The sequence below is a fragment of the Psammomys obesus genome, unplaced genomic scaffold (assembly GCF_907164565.1).
Source record: "Psammomys obesus unplaced genomic scaffold, mPsaObe1.curated_primary_1811, whole genome shotgun sequence".
NCBI classification, from domain to species: Eukaryota; Metazoa; Chordata; class Mammalia; order Rodentia; family Muridae; genus Psammomys; species Psammomys obesus.
This window is the reverse complement of record NW_026587215.1, coordinates 3,480,614-3,498,613: the sequence shown is the minus strand read 5'-3', so window position 1 is coordinate 3,498,613 and position 18,000 is coordinate 3,480,614. Positions and strand designations below refer to the sequence as shown.

The 18,000-nt window shown below is 45.7% G+C and overlaps 1 protein-coding gene across 1 annotated transcript; it reads right to left on the bottom strand.

Annotated features, from left to right (window-relative positions):
- Nucleotides 1-987: 987 nt before the first annotated feature.
- Nucleotides 988-11,375, bottom strand: Rbx1 (ring-box 1). The gene is made up of 5 exons (XM_055603044.1): nucleotides 11,251-11,375; nucleotides 9,453-9,531; nucleotides 6,394-6,464; nucleotides 3,073-3,158; nucleotides 988-2,147 (listed from the first exon to the last, which is right to left on the bottom strand). Exons 1-5 carry the CDS (start codon nucleotides 11,326-11,328, stop codon nucleotides 2,135-2,137), a joined length of 327 nt encoding a protein of 108 aa, XP_055459019.1. The 5' UTR covers nucleotides 11,329-11,375; the 3' UTR covers nucleotides 988-2,134.
- Between the last annotated feature and the right edge of the window lie 6,625 nt (nucleotides 11,376-18,000).

Sequence of the window (18,000 nt, the reverse complement as noted above, 5' to 3'; positions counted from 1 at the left end):
GTTAAGTGGAGAAACAGGGTTTACTCTACGTTAGACTTTAAAGGTCTTCATTTCTAGAGGTTTGCAGAATTCCTAGTCTCCACTATCCCTTTTACAATCCGAGAAACAAAATTAAAAACATCTTTTGAGTCTGAGGTCAGCCTGGTCTACAAAGTTAGTTCCAGGCCAGCCCTGTTTATAAACAAGTAACAACAAAATCCAACCAACCAAACAGCAAGACTAAAAACTGAGAACTGAAAACTCTTACTTATCTTTCTGTTGGGAGAACCCCTTCGTGGGGAATGTGCCCAGGCCTTCCGCAGGCAGGCATGCGCTGAGGGCAGCTAAGGTGGCTGGTTTTCTCAGGACAAGATTCTACCTTAAACACACTGTAATGGGTATCCAAGTCGAAGCTGGGGAGATGGCTGTCCACAAAGCACCTGCCTGGTGAATCCGAGTTTGGTCTCCAGCACCATGCGGTCAGATGTAGTGGTGGGTGGCAGAGGCAGGGGATCCCAGGCAGTCCGACCAGCTGGCAAACTGTCCAGTGAGGGAACTTAGGTGGAAAACGTGGTGATGGAAGACCCAGCAGCAGCCTCCATGTGCCCACTCATCCGTGATCACCCCATTGCCACCCATAAAAAGAACAAGTTTGTTTTTTTGAGACAGGGTTTCTCTGTGTAGCCTTGGCTGTCCTCACCTCTCTTTGTAGACCAGGCTGGCCTGGAACTCACAGAGATCTGCCTGCCTCTGCCTCCCGCTTGGCTCAAAAAAAAGTATTTTCTGAAGGACAGAAATGTGATCTTGAGAGTGATGTAAACACACACACACACACACACACACACACACAAAGAAACATCACTAGCACTTGGGAGGCAGAGGCAAACAGCTCTCTGAGTTTGAGGCCAGCCTGTCTACAGAGTGAGTCCAGGACAGCCAAGGCTACACAGAGAAACTCTGTCTTGAAAAACAAAATAAAAAACACAAACAGAAAACCACCCAGAAACATCATATATTAACATATCTTTATTAAAATTAACTTTGAAAACAACAAAAACCACAGCATTTGTTTCACATTTTTGGCAATTTTTTTCTGCCTAACAGAAGACAGTTGGGAGTCTCAGATCTTCGACATCTGACCACTGCTTTGACTGGAAGTAAGTGACTTCCTTTCACCTGCAATTGCGCTGGAGGAGGGAAGGATGTCGGGACCTCTGAAGAACCATTAGCCACATGAAAACCACAGCAACAGAAGCTTCTCAGAAGAGGCTGCAGGCACTGCCTCAGCACCAGCATGGCAAGTCCTCCCATGGCCAGCATGTTTAAAGGAGACCCGAGTGCTTGTTAACTCAATCTGAATTGTTCTCCTTAGTTATGCCAGCAACTGAACCCTGCGCTGAGCTATAGCCCTCAGCCCCAAACTGAAATTTCTGTTTTAGAAACAAGGTCTCCTGGACTCAGGGAATCCTTCTAACTGATTCCCAAGTACCTGGGATTACAGGCATATATATTCAAACTGTCCAAACATCAATTCTTAAGATTACTCTAGTGCCAGGCAAAGTTACACAGTAGGATGTTTGTAAAGCTTTGTTCTGGAGAATGCCACATGTCATGCACAACCAGCCCCGAGCTGCAGTGTTGGAGCTTCCCAAGCTTTTCTGTGCCCATGTGATACCATTAACTTGTTCTTGGACTCCCTCGTGAGAGAAGCCCAGAGCCGACCTGGCTGATCCAGGGCTGCCACGTCCTTCCTCATTCAGCTGCCTGGTGCTATCTCAGAAGGAAGACAGAGCCTGAGGTGTTTCCGGGTGCTAGCGACCCACACTTTGACAGGTTCCTTGTGACCTTGTGATGATGTAGTTGCAGGACAGCTCTGTTCTGCTGAGCAACAGTGTACTTTTCCAGGTTGGTTTTCTGGCTTTGAAGAGGCTGCTTCTCAGATCACTCCACATACATAAGACAGCAACCATTCTCCAACTTAATGACTTTATTTGACACAAAATGCAATATGGCTGCGGGAACAGCAAACTCCAAAGACAAAGGAAAGGAAAAACAAAACAGAAACAAAAACCATGGCTCTATCTAATTTATAGTTAACGGGAAGGCAAGTCACTAAAGGAGTAACAAACGGATAAGCTTTATGGGAGAATCTTTCCTAATGTCCATACCTGAAAGACAAAACAAATCACCTCATTAGGAACTGGAGAGTAAGACCATAAAACCTTTTTTTTGTAGGCAGGGTTCTCTATGTAGCCCTGGCTATTTGGAACTCACTCTGTAGACCAGGCTGGTCTCAAATTCAAATTCTGGGATCAAAGGCATGCTCTAGAATGTTTTGTTTAGTAATAAGAGTATAATCAATTAGCTGTAAGTTTGGTATCAGAATCAATCAGCTGAGTTAATAAGCCAAAGGGATGTGGCACTTGAAAGGCTGAGGTGGGAGGGGCCTCATAAATTTGGCCAGCCTGAAATACAGAAAGAGATGCTGTCTCAAGGAGAAAAGAAAAGAAAAGAAAAAAAAAATCCCAAACAACAAGAGTGGGTTTTGGTGGGCACATTTGTGACCTCTGTCTGGGAAGACAGAGGTAGGAGGAATTCCAAAAGTTCAGGCCAGTCATCGATACACCAAGAGACCCCAAACCTCAAACACATAAAACAAGGTATGGTGGCACACACCTTTAAATCCCAGAGCCCAGGAGGTAGAGGCAAGGTGAATCTCTGAGTTCTAGGGGGCCTGGTCTCGGAGTGAGTTCCAGAACAGCCATGGCTACATAATAGAGAGACCCTGTCTTAAAACAAACAAACATACAAAATCAGTACATTAAATAAGTATGTGAGCTGGGCACAGCGGCTCAAGCCTTCACTCCCAGAACTTAGGAGGAAGACCCAGGCAGGTCTCTGTGAGTCTGAGTCCAGGCTGGTCTACAGAAGACAGCCAGGGCCACACAGAGAGATCCTGTCTCAACAAAAAGGGGATGGGGTGGGGGAAGGGAACGACAGTGCTCCACCCTCCAGCTGCCTTCAGCTCGAGGCCAGAAGAACACAAAACAGAAGCCCCACACTTAGAACCCCCAACAGGGAAGAAACACCTACTTTTGGAATTCCCACTCTCTGTTGTCCAGTGGACACACCTGCCTCGTTTTGAGCCATCGAGAGATGCAGTGGAAATGAAAAGCATGCTGAAAGAGAAGACAAGGTGTTATCCCTCACTGCAGCCGCCGGCAACAGCAGTCCTGGGCTGCACAGTGGGGACAGGCAGGTTAGACAGCAGCCGTGGCTGAGGGCAACATTCCACATGGCATCTTGGAGCCCCTCTTCTGGGTAGGCGCATCAGTCACATGACACGCCTTTACTGCTACAGAGATCACTCAGGGAGCACAGGAGCACACTGTGCCGGTGAGGTCCTGTCTCCCAGGGAATGTGAATCCTGGGCCATTCAGCTTTCACTGCTCCGAGAAAGAAGGTCCTGATCACACAGAGGCTTGAAATGTGAAAAAAGAGAACTGTCCTTTCTCAGCAACAACTTTTTAGAAGATTCTGTCCCTTCAGACTCTTAACACGACTCATCACGCAAAGAAAAAAGCAGCCAGAATTTTTGCATGCTTATAATCCCAGCACTTGCGAGGCTAAGGGGGAAGCAAGAATTCAAAGTCAAGCTCAGCTAAACTCTCAGTTCGAGACCAGCCAGGGCTGCATGAGACCTTGTTTAAAAGAAACAAGGTAGCAAAACAAAGCTCCCCTCCCCCAAATTTCCAGGAGGCAGAAGCTGAGACACTCTCAGCACATCTAAGTCCTGGGGACAGCTCACCTGAATACAGGCCACCTGTCTGTAGCGCCCCTCCCCACCAAGCATCTGACAGAGTCCTTGCCTCTCCGAACAGCAAGTGTCTACAAAGGAGGTTTAGGTACAGGTGTCCTATCTTTCTTCAGAGAAAAGAGTGCGTTTAGCAGATGGTGCAGTTTACCAAGGGCACATTTGCAGGGCCCAAGTTTACACAACCATCACCTCACTCAAGCCCACTGCAACCCTGGAGAGCAGGCTAGACAGATACTACTATCTGTAGCTCACAGCCAGGAAACGGAACCTCAGACAAATGACTTGTCTAATTCACAGAGCTGGTTCATACAAGACTAGTACCCTAGCCTAGCCTGGAGGCTTCTGGCATAGCATGTCCAGGCTCTCCTTTATGACAAGCTATCTGAATAAATTCATCTTTATCTAAATTCATGAAAAAAATGTTGTTTTTGTTTTTAAGACAGGGTTTCTCTGTGTAGCCCCAGCTGACCTTAAACTTGGGGATTTGCCTGTCTCTGCCTCCAGAGAGCTAGGATTAGGCATGTACCACCATACCTGACTCTAAAAGCCAGGAGTAGTGGCACAACCCTTTAATACCAGCACCTGGAGGCAGATACAGGCATATTTCTGTGAGTTCCAGGCTAGCCAGGGCTACAAATTGAGTGTCTATATTAAAAATAAATAAATAAAATTAATTTATTTCTGTTTATGTTTGTGGGCACAAGTATGCATGACACTCACATGGAGCTCAGGGGATAACCCGTGGAAGCCAGTTCTCTCCTTCCACCATGGGGTTCCACAGATTGAGCTCTGATGGTCAGGCCTGGCACCAAGCACTTTTACCAATGAAGCCCCTCAGCAGGTTCGCCCCTTTCCCTTCATACAAAAGAATGTTACCTTTAGTCTGAAAGCAACTAGGGCAAAGCTCCTGACGTATCTCCTCTGTCTCCATGAATGTTTAACATCACCTTTGGCTAATGGAGTCTGTGAAGTGGCCATAAGGTCTGGACGAAGGAGGAGGAGTGGGCAGGAATGGCTGGGAAGACAGCCTCAGGCCACAGGAAAGCACCCTGCACTAGGAAGGGCCACCCCCAAGACTATATTTAAAGATTATTGTTTTAAATCATGTGTACGTGTGGCTGCTGTGGGCATGCGCAGGTACCTACAGAGGCTTGAGGGCCGGAGCCCCAGAGCTGGGACCACAGGCGGCTGAGCTGCCTGCTATGCTGCTATGGCTGCTGGAAACTGAACACGGGTTCTCGGGAAGAGCAGTGTGTGTCCTTAAGGGCTGACCCCTCATTTAGCTTCCTTATTAACAAACAAATATTTCTGCTTACCATGTCCTGGAAGCAACTCTAAGGTTTTTGTGTTTTTGTTTGTTTTCTGTTTTTTTTTTCCCCCAAGACAGGGTTACTCTGTGTAGCCTTGGCAGTCCTGGATTCACTCTGTAGACTAGCCTTGAACTCATAGAAATCCACCTGCCTCTGCCTCCTGGGATTTCAGGAGTACGCCACTGTGCCCAGTGCTCTAAGTACTTTTAAAACATCCACTTATTTGGGGGTGTACCTGTGTGTCAGTTAGGAGGCTAACCTGTGGGGGTCAGTTCTCTCCGTCTCTACCATCTGGGTCCTAGAACTCAAGCTCAGGCCATAAGGCTTGGCAGCAAGGCCCTTTATCCACTGGGCCATCTCACTGGCCCTCTAAGCACTTTAAAAAAGTTAAATCATTTAATCTCGTTCACACTTTCAGTATTAGGCATGTTTTACCTGAGGGAACCCAGGATCAGAGATGTAAAAAGTTCCAAAGAAATTACTAGCAAAGTCAGACAGCAATAGAAGACTTAACCCCGGCACCTGTGCCCTGAACCATGATGGAAGCTGCGCACCCTGGGCCTGCTGGTCAGTCTCAGCACTGTACTAAGACTGTAACCACTAGAAATGATACACTGCTGTCTCATCTCCACAGCTGTCACATCCTGCAAGGCTGTACATTCAGTCCAACAGTGAGGCTGTGTTAAATAGTTCTGGCAGAAGCCATAAACACACACACACACAGAGAGAACTGAGAACTTAACACTCAACCCATGCACCAAACTTCATCCCACAAACACTTCCCTTAAAAGATCTGTTCAGGAGGCTGGAGAGATGGCTCAGAGGTTAAGAGCACTGGCCGTTCTTCCAAAGGTCCTGAGTTCAATTCCCAGCAACCACATGGTGGCTCATAACCATCTATAATGAGATACATATAGGCAGAATACTGTATAAAAAAAAATCTTAAAAAAAAAAAGAGAGAAAGAAAGGTCTGTTCAGAAGAGGCACACTCTCCCATGATGGTGTCAGGCTTTGAAGATAACCCCTGAAGATGACTGAATATTCAAAACATTGCTTAGGGAAGTAGGTCCTCTTAGTAATTAAGACAAACTTAAGTCTTTCTTTGTAATAACTACTGTTTAACTGATTAAAGGTAAATACCACAAGGATTTAAACTCTGCTGTTACTATTTGAATACCTTTTGGGAGAAAGGTGGACTAATCCTATTTTCCCCTAAGTTTCAAGCCTGGAAAGCAGGAAGAGCAGCAATGCATGCACAAGGCACTCATAGGTAAAGGGGTTCCTTACGTTACAGACGCCCCACGCAACCGTGCACTCTTCCGAAGTAGCGGACGCCTGGTTGGCCTGACATTCGATGCCTGTGGGAACAAGGGTAAGAGCATCACTGACCTGGGGGCAGCAGCTTCTAACCCAGCCAGCCAGGTCCTGAAGTGGTTAACTGGCCATTACCGTTTTCAATGGATGTGGGAAAAGGCGAAGAGGGAGGGCCATGTGGTAGCTCAAACCTTTAATCCCAGCACTCGAGAGGCAGAGGCAGGAGGATCTCTGTAGTCTGAGGGTAGTTAGGGCTACCACCCTAATATTGTTCCCCCTAATAATTTTCAAGATGAACAAAGCAAGAAAAGTGACAATGTAGTTACAAAGTGTTGTTGAAGATGGCAACCAAATAAAGTCTCCCTCCTGAAAAACAAATTTAAAGACTATTTGGGTTGGTACATGTATATCAAACTAGTAGATGGGAAGCAGAAAATGCTGGTGTATCTGGCCTCTCCACTGGCCTTTTCCCCGCCCCTCAGAGACCAGAGGCCAGGCTGTGAAATCACAGACCTGCTTCTGCTGTTCAGAGTCACGTATGTTCAGGCAGTGTAGCCTGGCCGCCACCTTAGAGACTCCAAGGTCTGTGCTGTACAGTCAAGAACTTACTCTGGGGGGAGGGGCGGGGGGGCGGGGGGGGTTCATGCCTGTAATCCAACTCTTGAGAGGCAGAGGCAGAGTTCCAGAACAAGCCTTACTGTACAGTGAAACCTTGTCTCAAACAAAAACAAACACTGCACCAACAACCCAAACCAAGATACACATAACAGAGGCAGGTGGATCTCTTGAGTTTGAGGTCAGCCTGGTCTACACAGAGAAACTCTGTCTCAAAAAAACCAAAACAAAGAAACCAACCTCCTGATCCTCCTGTCTCCACTTCCCAAGTACTGGAATTCCAAGTATATACCATTATACTCAAATCTGTCCCAAGTTTTTGATACAGAAGTTCAATATTTTACCTCGTGACATTTTGAACATATATTACGAGGAAAGCAGAGGCTGCAGAATCATGAATTTGTAGTCAGTCTGGGCAATACAGAGTTCTAGACCAGCCTGACTATGAAGCCATCTTAAAACAAACAAAAAAACAAAACAACAAAACAAGCCAGGCCTGGTGGTGCACGCTTGTGATCCCAGTACTAGGGGTGGCAGAGGCAGGCGGGTTTCTGTGAGTTCAAGGTCAGCCCGTCTTACAGGGAGAAAAAAAAAGTCCAAAACTAAAAAACATACACTGTATTATGAGGCAACATTAAGTGTCTAGTGGGGAAACATGTTAGTGTTTTGCTGCTCCCAGCAAGTACATTCTGTCCCATCTGAGACACAGTGTCACGGAGGACAAGAAGGAATCTGTGTTTTGTAATGTTTTGCACTGTTTTCAGATGAGAGCCCCAAGGAAGTATGGTTTTTTCTGGATGCAACTTCTGACAATACAAGGGACAAAGACTGGCAGGCACACAACCAGACTCCACCCGTATTTAAGCTGCTGTGATTGAGTGACGGGTTCCTCCCGTCTACAGTAAACATGGAAGCTGCCAATCTGCTCTCCGAGCAGTATGAAAAGAAAAGGTCAAAGTTCAAAAGAACTCTGAGCCACCAGCAACTACTAGCAAATGTCACAAGTACTTCCCAACACAAAACTTGTTTCATGCTTTCTAAGTTGAAGGGATCAGACTATTACACTATTTGTTTTTTGTTACCCACTAGCAAATATTCAGGGCAATTTTCTTACAGGCTAAACAACATGTTGGAGTAGTAAACAACATGAACATAACAGAACCACCTAAATAAATGACATAAAGGGACACTGTAGCAATAGCCTATGAGTGAACATGTAAATGTGGAGTGGGGGGGGGACATACAAACATCTAACAGGAAACAAGCACGAACTCATGCATGGACACTGTACTGCTCGAATCTGCAAATGCAGAATTTGAGATTATTCAGGGCTGGCTATACATTTACTTTATAATTTATTGTTATTTATTTAATGTGTAAGGGTGTTTTGCCTGTACCAGAGGGTGCCTGCTGCCCGTAGAGGCCAGAAGAGGTCATTGATACCCTAGAACTGAAGTGACAGACCATGATAAGTCTGCATGTGGGTGCTGGGAACCAAACCTGGGTCCTCTGGAAGATCAGCCAGTGCTCTTATCTCCTGAACCATCTCTCCAGCCTGTGACTATAAATCTTGCCTAACAAAAACTAGCTCAGATAAGAGTACTGTAGTTCAAAGCAGGTTCCAGGACAGCCAGGACTGTTACACAGAGAAACTCTGTCACAAAAAAAAAAAAAAAAAAAAAAAAAGAAAAACCCAAAAGTCAGTGTGGTGGCACACACGTGTAATCCCAGCACTCTGGGAGGCAAAGGCACGAGGATCTCTGGGAGTTTGAAGCCAGCCTGGTCTACAAAGTGAGCCCAGGACAGCCAAAGCTACACAGAGAAACCCTGTCTCAAAAACCAAACCAAACCAAACAACAACCAAAAAACCAAACCAAACAAACAAACACCCCCCACCCCAACAAAGAATACTACAGTTCAAATCTTAGCCCTGGCTGGCCTGTAATTTGCCACTATACTTCTGCTGATATCTCCCAAACTCTGGGGTTACAGGCATGCACTTCCATATCTACCTTCAAAGACAATTTTCTTTCACTGTTTTTACATCCGTGTTTGTATAAGATCAGAACAAGTGGCAACTCTGCCTACAGCTCATTCTAAATGGGATCTTGCTGGTTTTACAATGAATGTATGCCACCACACATCATTTTAAAAACAATTCTACTCAAGAGGCAGAGGGAGGTAGCTCTCTAAGTTTGAGATCAGCCTAATCTACAAAGTGAGTTCCAGTATGGCAGGGCTACACTGAAAAATCCTGTCTCCAAAACCCAAACCAAACATCTACACCAAACACTCCAATGGATGTACCTAAGGATTCTGACCTGCCTTTGTATCTACTTGTGAAGGAGATTGGGCACATCAGGATGACCACCATTTCTGTAACCTCGACTCCTTCCCATCCTCCCTGAGTTACTTACAAAGATCCATAATGTGGTTCCTGCAGATGGCACAATTATCAACCACAATATCCCAGGCCCAGAGGGCTACGGCATTCCACTGAAAAGAGAAAGAGGGAAACAATGCATTTTCCTTGTAATGTATCAGACTTGTTAGGACTTCAGGTTTTAGTTACCACTCCCTGGATAATATTATCGGTACTACACCAAAGGATAGCAATAGATAACGTGATTCCTAATTCATCCCAAGATGGAGTATATGAACATGGGGGTCTTTAAGTGTTTGTTTATAATGTAAAATAACTTAGCTAGCCAAACCAATGCAAGCAAATTAGAAATGTTTTAAAACATCTGATTTAAAAAGGTACAAAATTATTGTGCAGCTTTCCCTGACAGTTGTGGAAGAACTCAGAAAACTTCCTAAATGTCTGCTCTTCAAGCACTGCTGGACACACGTGCAGGGAGGCGAAAAGAATTAACTAAGATGATGGCTGGATCATAACGTGAATAATCCTGGGATAAACTGGATAGCTAGTTACCTAGCCAGTGTCAGTACAGAGAACAAGGTCATCTCCTAAATCTTACAAGATAACTTCACGATAAAGTAGAATCCACTACAGCTTTCTTTTCTTAACAAGTAAACTGATGTCCTCAAACTTTTATATGGCCAAATTACTACCTTGTTAATTCTAATAAGTCATTCAACTGGCTTCTGCAATTACACACACGTGTGAGACATCCCTTTTAATGACTACTTTGGTTTGACTTTTCAAATTCAACTCTCAGTTTTTAGTAACTTGTACATTACTTCTATTATTCTTCAATATGGCTGCTGGCTGTAACTCAGTGGCCACAATGAGACGCAAAAAAAAAGAAAAAAAAAAAAAGTTGGGATGGTTCCAAAAGTAATATATAAGAAAACACCTTCCCTACTTCACGATCTCCATTTTGAACAGATTTATGTTATTTTAAATAGGCACCGACCCTTCTCCCAAACTGCTGGCAAACTAGGAAGGGGAATAGCATGCAAAAAGATGTTCCATATTTTTGCTTTTCTGTTCACGTGCCATTAACAATTAGTACCCCACCTTCCTAAATGCCACAAGTTCTGGGCTTGCTTTTAAAACAAAGCCCACCAAGCTTTTTAATTACTTTTTTTTTTTTGTCTGTTTGTTAGAAAGGGTACCCGGACATTAGAGAACCATCGAGTGCTGGAAGCTATGTGACAGCCAGTAGACGGCTCGGAAGAACCAAGCTTTACACTCGAGACCGCGGGTTTGGAGGCCAAGGGAGGCCTCCGTACAACCGAGGACACGCTCCGGGTGCCTCGGAGTCAACAGACTCCAGGATGCAGGAAGGGGCGGGACAAGGACGCCGCAGGGCTCCCCCAAGGCCTCCTCTGCGGTAAGGTCTCCCGTTCTCGGCTTCCTCCGCACTGCCCCATCCTCCACCCGCCGCAGTCTCCTCGCCAGTCTCCATCCCCCCCCCCCACTCCGCCCCGTCCTTCCCCCCATCTCTCAGTCACTCGAGTGACAGCTCAAGTGCTTGGCTCCCGCACAGAAGTCGACCCCGCGTAGTTCAGTAAGCAGCTCTGCGATTGGCTGCACGGCTCCCCCGGCGACTCTAACACGGCCCCGGACAGTGGGCCGCGGCCACGCCGATCAACCCTAGGCCCGCCCCCCGGCTTCCTTTCGCGGTACCCGGTCCCAGGAACGCCCTGAAACGAAGCCCTTTCCCCCGCGCCTAGCTCATCCTCGGGCCTGCCAGCCGTCTCCGCGCCTCCCTCGCTTCTCTGAGAAAGGCGCTGGCGAGACCCAACCTTTTTCACTTCGAAGCGCTTCTTGCCCGCGCCGCTGTTGGTGCCGCTGGGGGTATCCACATCCATCGCCGCCGCCATTTTGGAAACACAGTGTCCGCCGCCGGGACACTGCGCCTGCGCATCGGCTCACATTTCGCCTCCTGCTCCCACCACCAGGCTCCTCCTCCCGCACCCCTCCCCTCATTGGCGTGAGCGGGCACAAGGGGCGGAGGCTTCGGTCACGCCCCTTAAAGGCGCAGGTCGAGGTTCCCCTTTCCTCTCAGCTGGGGAGGTGGATGGAGTAATTGAGGCGGGGCCGGGCGGGGCCGGGCGGGGCAGGACGACGTGAGGCAGCCGGTGGGAAGGTCCGTGAGCTCTCAAGCTGGTCCCTCTCTGGGACGCTCCGCAGACTGGCTAGTTCATCTGGGGCGGCGGCTGCTTCCTTCTTTGCTCGGGCCCACGGTGCTGCTGCCCCCGCTGCGGCGGAGCAAGGGGCATGGGCGTGTCATTGGAAACCCGAGACTCCGCGCGGGCCTTGTGCTGCTCCTGGCCGGCTTCGGAGCCTGGCGGTCCCCAGTCTCCTTGGCTGCCTGTGGCCAGCCTGCTGAGTTCCCAGTTTCAATTTGATGGGGAGAGGAAGAGGCCCGAACGTCCTGCCGCAGACCAAACAGAGCAGGCATTCTGCAGCTCTGCCTTCACCTTCCCAGCAGAAAGGGACCGAGAACGCTTAGGCGTCTGGGAGATGCCATAACACCTCCCGTAACAAGCCAGCCCTAAATGGTCCTCCCTTTCTCCTCATTTCCTATCAGAGTTTGGTACTTGTACTACACTTTACACTAGTTCATCTGTAGTGGCTGAACTTGAATTTGGGTGAGGTATTCTGATTTCCTTACCGGTCATTTTCATCAAGCTAAAGAACTTGTACTTTATGTCACGCTCCAGTGTTATTCCAGACCTCCGTGGTTTTACCTCCTAAGCCTGCAGAGGTATGACTAGAATACATCACATTTGAATTTCCTATATATTTTTTGTCCTGTAATCCTAGGACTTGGAAGCAGGAGGCTTTAGTGTTCCAGTTCTCGCAACAGGACAACAAAAAAGTTTTTTTTATCTGAAATGCCACATACCCTCTTAGCATAGTTAATTACTGGAGGGTAATGGAGTATGTCGTTGATACCATTGCTGAGCAGGACAGTACATCCAAAGCAACACCACAGCTTTAACTTGCACACACAAAATGTGTGAGAGCCTTGCAGGGGCTGTGTGTGATTGCCCAAGTTCTGCCTCCCATATTCAAGCTGTCACTGATTTATTATGTGTTAACAGACCCCTGTAGGGATGCTAGAAACCCATAGCTAATTAAGACACCGAGGACATATATATCCATTATTCAACAAATACCTTGAGTGCGTATTAGGTCTTGTAAATTTTGGTTTATAGCCGGGCGTGGTGGTGCATGCCTTTAATCCTAGCACTCAGGGAGGCAGAGGCCTGGTCTATAAACCCAATCCAGGATAGTCAGGGCTACACAGAAAAACCTTGTCTTGAAAAACCAAAAAAGGAAAAAAGAAGAAGAAAAAGGAAATTCTGTTGTCTCTACCTCCCAAGTACTGTGGATAGAGGAGGAGAGCCATCAGGCTCAGCTATACCAGGTCCTACTTTAAACAGGAAAGCCACAGTGATGAAGTCCAACTCTCAGTAGGGAAAGAAAACACAAATCAACAACTGTATGAGGAAGTCAGGGAGCAACACAGGCTCTGAAAAACAAGATGATGAGATTGAGGGAGGAGGCAACCATATGTTAATTGTTGCCTGATTAATATTCATACATTTGAAGAAAGGTATTGGGCAATTTTGTTATTGTGTGAACATTCTATAAGGCACTTACACAAACCTAGATGAAGTAGCCTGTTACACACTTAGGTTCTATGGTTAGCTTACTGCTCCCAGCCTCTAAACCTGCACATACTGTCACTGTGCTGAATACCATAACCAAGCTGAGCACAGGTATTTGTAGATCTAAACACAGCAAATAAACATTAGAAATGTGCTATAAAATGCTGGCCATATAACTCAGCTGTAGAGCGCACAAAAGGATCTTTTAAAACTCTTTTCAGTCTCTCTGTAGACTGAACCAGAAAACCTTGTCAGGAACAAGTCTGTTGATTATTGTTCTTACTTTTAGGCCCTCACCCTGTGCACATCCTTTTCCAGATTTTTGTCCCCTACTGTATACTAACTAGGCCAGAGGCATACTCACTTATGGGAACAGGTTTCATGTAGACTGTGCAATTACCAAGTACCCTTGGGCTGGGATTACAGGCTGTGCTAATATGACCAGTGTAGCTGGGGATTAAATTTAGAGGTTTATGTCAGGCACTCTACCAACTGAGGTACATTCCCATTTCCTCTTTCTTTCCTTCCTTCCTTTCTTTCTTTCTCTCTTCCTTCTCCCTTTGTTTTTCTCTTTCTCTTTTTTCTTCTTTCTCCTTTCTCTTTCCTCCTTCTTTCTTTCTTTCTCTTTCCCTTCCTTCCTTCTTTTCTTTCCTTCCTTTCCTCTCTCTTTTCGTTGTTCTTTCCCTTTCTTTCCTTTTCTTCCCTTCTTTTTCTTTATCCTTTCTCTCTTCCTTCTCCCTTTGTTTCTCTTTTCTTCTTTCTTTCTTTCCTCCTTTCTTTTATTTTTCTTTCTCTCTTTCCCTCCCTTCCTTCCTTCCCTCTTTCTTTCTCTCTCTCTCTCTCTTTCTTTCATTTCTGACAGTGTTTCTCTGTGTAGCCATCATTGACCTGGACCTCCCTCTGTAGATCAGGCTGGCCTTGAACTCAGAGATCTGCCTGCCTCTGCCTCCCTTTCCCTAGTGCCAGGATCAAAGGAGTGCGCCACCACCGTCCTGCTCGTATTTCTCATTTCATATATTTGTATGCATGCACATCTTCTAAGATGGGGGAAGGGAGGTATCCAGCTTATTTTTTCCAAGACACTGTCTCCCATGGCCTTGAAGGCTAGCCTGACTGTGCAGTGAACCCCAGCTTTGTTGCAGTTGGTTCTGGGGCTTGAATTCATGCTTATAAGGCAAACCATCCTTTTTGACTTAAGCCCTCTCTATGTAGCCCTGGCTGTCCTGGAACTTGCTACGTAATCCAGGCTAGCCTTGAACTCACAAGACATCTGTCTCCCTCAGTCTTCAAAGTGCTGGGATTAAAGAAGATTGGGTCTTGCTGTGTAGCCTGTGCTAGCCTAAAATTCACCATCTTTCTATCTCAGTCCCACAAGTAATGGTTTACAGGCATGCACCACCACACTTGGCTTTAAGTTTTCAGTTTGTAACCTTTGTGAAAGTGGATTATAGACATTTGTTAATAAGGGAACAGCATTAATCAGCAGGTCCTTTGCTGTGATAGCACTAGAATGGGATTTGGATGATCTTAGGGTTCTATTTATTTATTATTTTACTTTTTTTTTTTTCTTTGAGATAGGGTTTCTCTGCATAGCCTTAGCTGTCCTGGACCAGGACAGCTTTATAGACCAGGGTGGCCTAGAATTTACAGCAATCTGCCTGCCTCTGCCTTCCTGAGTGCTGGGATTAAAAGCTTGCACCTTTAATAAATAAATAAATAAATAAATAAATAAATAAATGCTTATTTTAAAGACGTGGCTTCACTACGTAGCCCTGGCTGTCCTAGAACTCTCCATGTAGACCAGGCTTGTCCTCAAACTCAACCTATCAGGCAAGATACATCCACTAAAGCAATAGTGGCATAACTGTTCCAGGGGTAACCAATCATTCTTGTTTTTGTTTTGTTAATTGTATTTGAGGCCTGTTCCACAGGAGGAAATTGTATTTGAGGCCTGTTCCACAGGTCCTGGAAGCCTGTTCAGAAGCCTGTGGCTAGAGAGGCTGTTAACCTTAGTAGGGACACTAATGCTATTTTGCTAAAATGGACATCATATACCTGTCAAATTGCCTTCTATATGTTTTTGTTCAGAGACTAGTGCTGCTGTCAGTTTTGGTCACAGAATTTCCTTTTTTTCACAGTAGGTAATGGTTAGTGTTGGGACTTGTAACTGGTTAATGTGGACAGAACAAGTGACTGTTTCAGGGTCATCCCTAAGTGGGTATCACTTCCTCTAAGGCTCAGGGAACACTTTGGGAGAGGGAGCGGAGACAATGTAAGATTCAGATGAAAGGGTGAAGCATTGGGGAATGCTGTTGTCCGGGTAGGGCATGGCCATGGCACCCTTGAATGCTGAGCAACTCTGATAACCTACACAAGGCTTGTAGAAATTTGGGCCCATCAACATTCTCTCCTGGAGGCTCCCCTCCCAGGATCTACAGGAAGGCAGGTGGATAAAGGAGATTTTCTTTTGCGATGTTGCCACTGGTGGCCCATATGTCTGTAAACAACCCCTCACCCATTTTTTTTTTCTGGGTAACCTTTTGAAACTGATTGGTACACAGACAAAGACCCTCCCCCCAAAACAAAACAAAACAAAACAAAACAAAAAAAAAACCACCCATGAAAGTCGAAAGGGAATTAGCTGAGAAGAGGAAGATCAGTGAGAGCAGGAAGGAAGACGACAGAGCATAATGGACGGTGAATCAACTATATTATTTATAGGCTGGAGAGATGGTTCAGCAGTTAATAACACTGGCTGCTCTTCCAGAAAACCAGTGTTCTATTTTCAGCACCCACATGGTGACTTATAATTATCTGTAACTCCAGTTGTAGGAGCTCTGAAGCCCTCTTCCGGCCTCTACAGGTACTAGACATACATGTGGTGCACAGATAAAGTCAGGCAAAACGCCCATATACATGAAAATTAAAAAGTGTATGCATGCACAGAAGTAGCATAATAAAACTATGTACAACTGTTTCTCATATTTTAATAATACATCATCAATATGTGCTAATACAAAAACTTAAAAGAGCGCTGGCGAGATGGCTGAGATGGCTAAGAACACACGGGAGGTGTGACAGCACACACCTTTAATCCTAGCACTGGGAAGCGAGGGGAGACAGGTGGATTTCTGTGAGGTCAAGGCCAGCCTGGTCTATACAGAGAGTTCTAAGACAGCCAGGGCTACATAGAGTGATGGATTTAAGAAAGTTAACCCTAGGTCAAGAGCAAGAAACCTGTTGACACAGGCTAAAGGAGGGACTTTGTGTATTTAAGACAGCGTGGAGAAGAAGAAAGGGCTATTAGCCCGACCTCTGGTTTTAGCCTAGGCTTCAGCTCCTCAGATCCCTGGCTTTTTGGCCTTTGAGCTAACAAGCCTTTGGCCTTGGGTTTTTTCCTCCTGGGTTGTCAGTTGAGCTAGTGAGCCTTTTTTGTTTTGTTTTGTTTTGTTTTCTATCTGCACCTGAGCTGAAAAGGAAAGTCAGCTGGGTGCTTTCTCTGCCACCCAACTGGCTAACTTTATTAAATCAGGTGTACAGAAAACTCTTGGATTAAAGGTGTGTGCTAGGGCTGGCTGAACCACACCATAATCACTGGTTTACAATAAATAGAAAGTTCTTGGTGTAAAGGTGTGACTAGGGCTCAACCACATCAAACAAGAAATAGGGTGTTACAGTTCACAATTTGGGGGTTCAAAATGGGATCAAATATCCTGCAACACCTATGTCAAAATAAAGCACTTTAAAAAGATTATAGAGTTACACTGGGCATGTTGAATTATGTATGTAATTCAGCATTCAGGAAGTTTCATGCCAGCCTGAGCTACACAGCAATACCTGGTCTCAAGATAATAACTCAAGATCGGAGAGCTGGTAAACAGTTACGTTCATTTTTTGAGTGCGCTGAAAATCAAACTTCAGCAACTACATCATGCTATTTTAGACAGCTGAACATTTAGGCAAGGCCTTGCATAAAGATGAAAAGCAGAATTTTTTTTTTTTTTTTGAGACAGGGTTTCTCTGTGTGCAATTTTGGCTGTCCTTGAACTTTATAGCCCAGGCTGACCTCTAATTCACAGAGCTCCACCTGTCTCTGCCTCTCCAAGTGCTGGCATGCACCAACACTGCCCAACTGAAACAAAAATTTTAAAACATTAATTTATTATGTATACAATGTTCTGTCTACAGGTACACCTGCACACCAGAAGAGGACACCAGATGTCACTATGGATGGTTGTGAGCCACTATGTGGTTGCTGGGAATTGAACTCAGGACCTTCAGGAGAACAGCCAGTGCTCTTAACCTCTGAGCCATCTCTTTAGCCCCCGGAAGCAGACTTTTTAAAAGTAATTAATTTTTTATTATTTTCAACCCATATGTGTGTCAGTGAGTAGGTGCCTGTGAGTTTAAGTTTGAGAGTCATTTGATCTTCTAGAACTGGAGTCGCGGGCAGCTGTGAGCTATACTCAGAAGGTTCTGGGAAACAAACAAGAACAGTCAGAGCTCCTAAGGGCTGAGCCATCTCTCCAGTCTCAGGATTAGAAAAGATGACATGCCTGCTCTTAGATATGACAGAGGATAAAAGTTTTCTGTAAGGAAAGGGAGAACAGAGCCAGAGGCAGAGACATCTGGGAGAGTCCAGAGCAGATATGAGCCTGAGCCACCTGAGGGGATGAGGCAGGGAGGCTGGGAGAGGCTGGCAGCCAGGTAAGCTTTGATCGGTTACATAGGCACCTCAGCTATTTGTTCCAGGGTTTAAGCCTTAACACTAAGAGCTTCCAATGGCCTTAAAAAATAGATTTATTTCTTTTATGTGTATGAGCGATCTCTCTGCATACACACCTGCATGCCAGAAGAGGGCATCATATCTCAGTA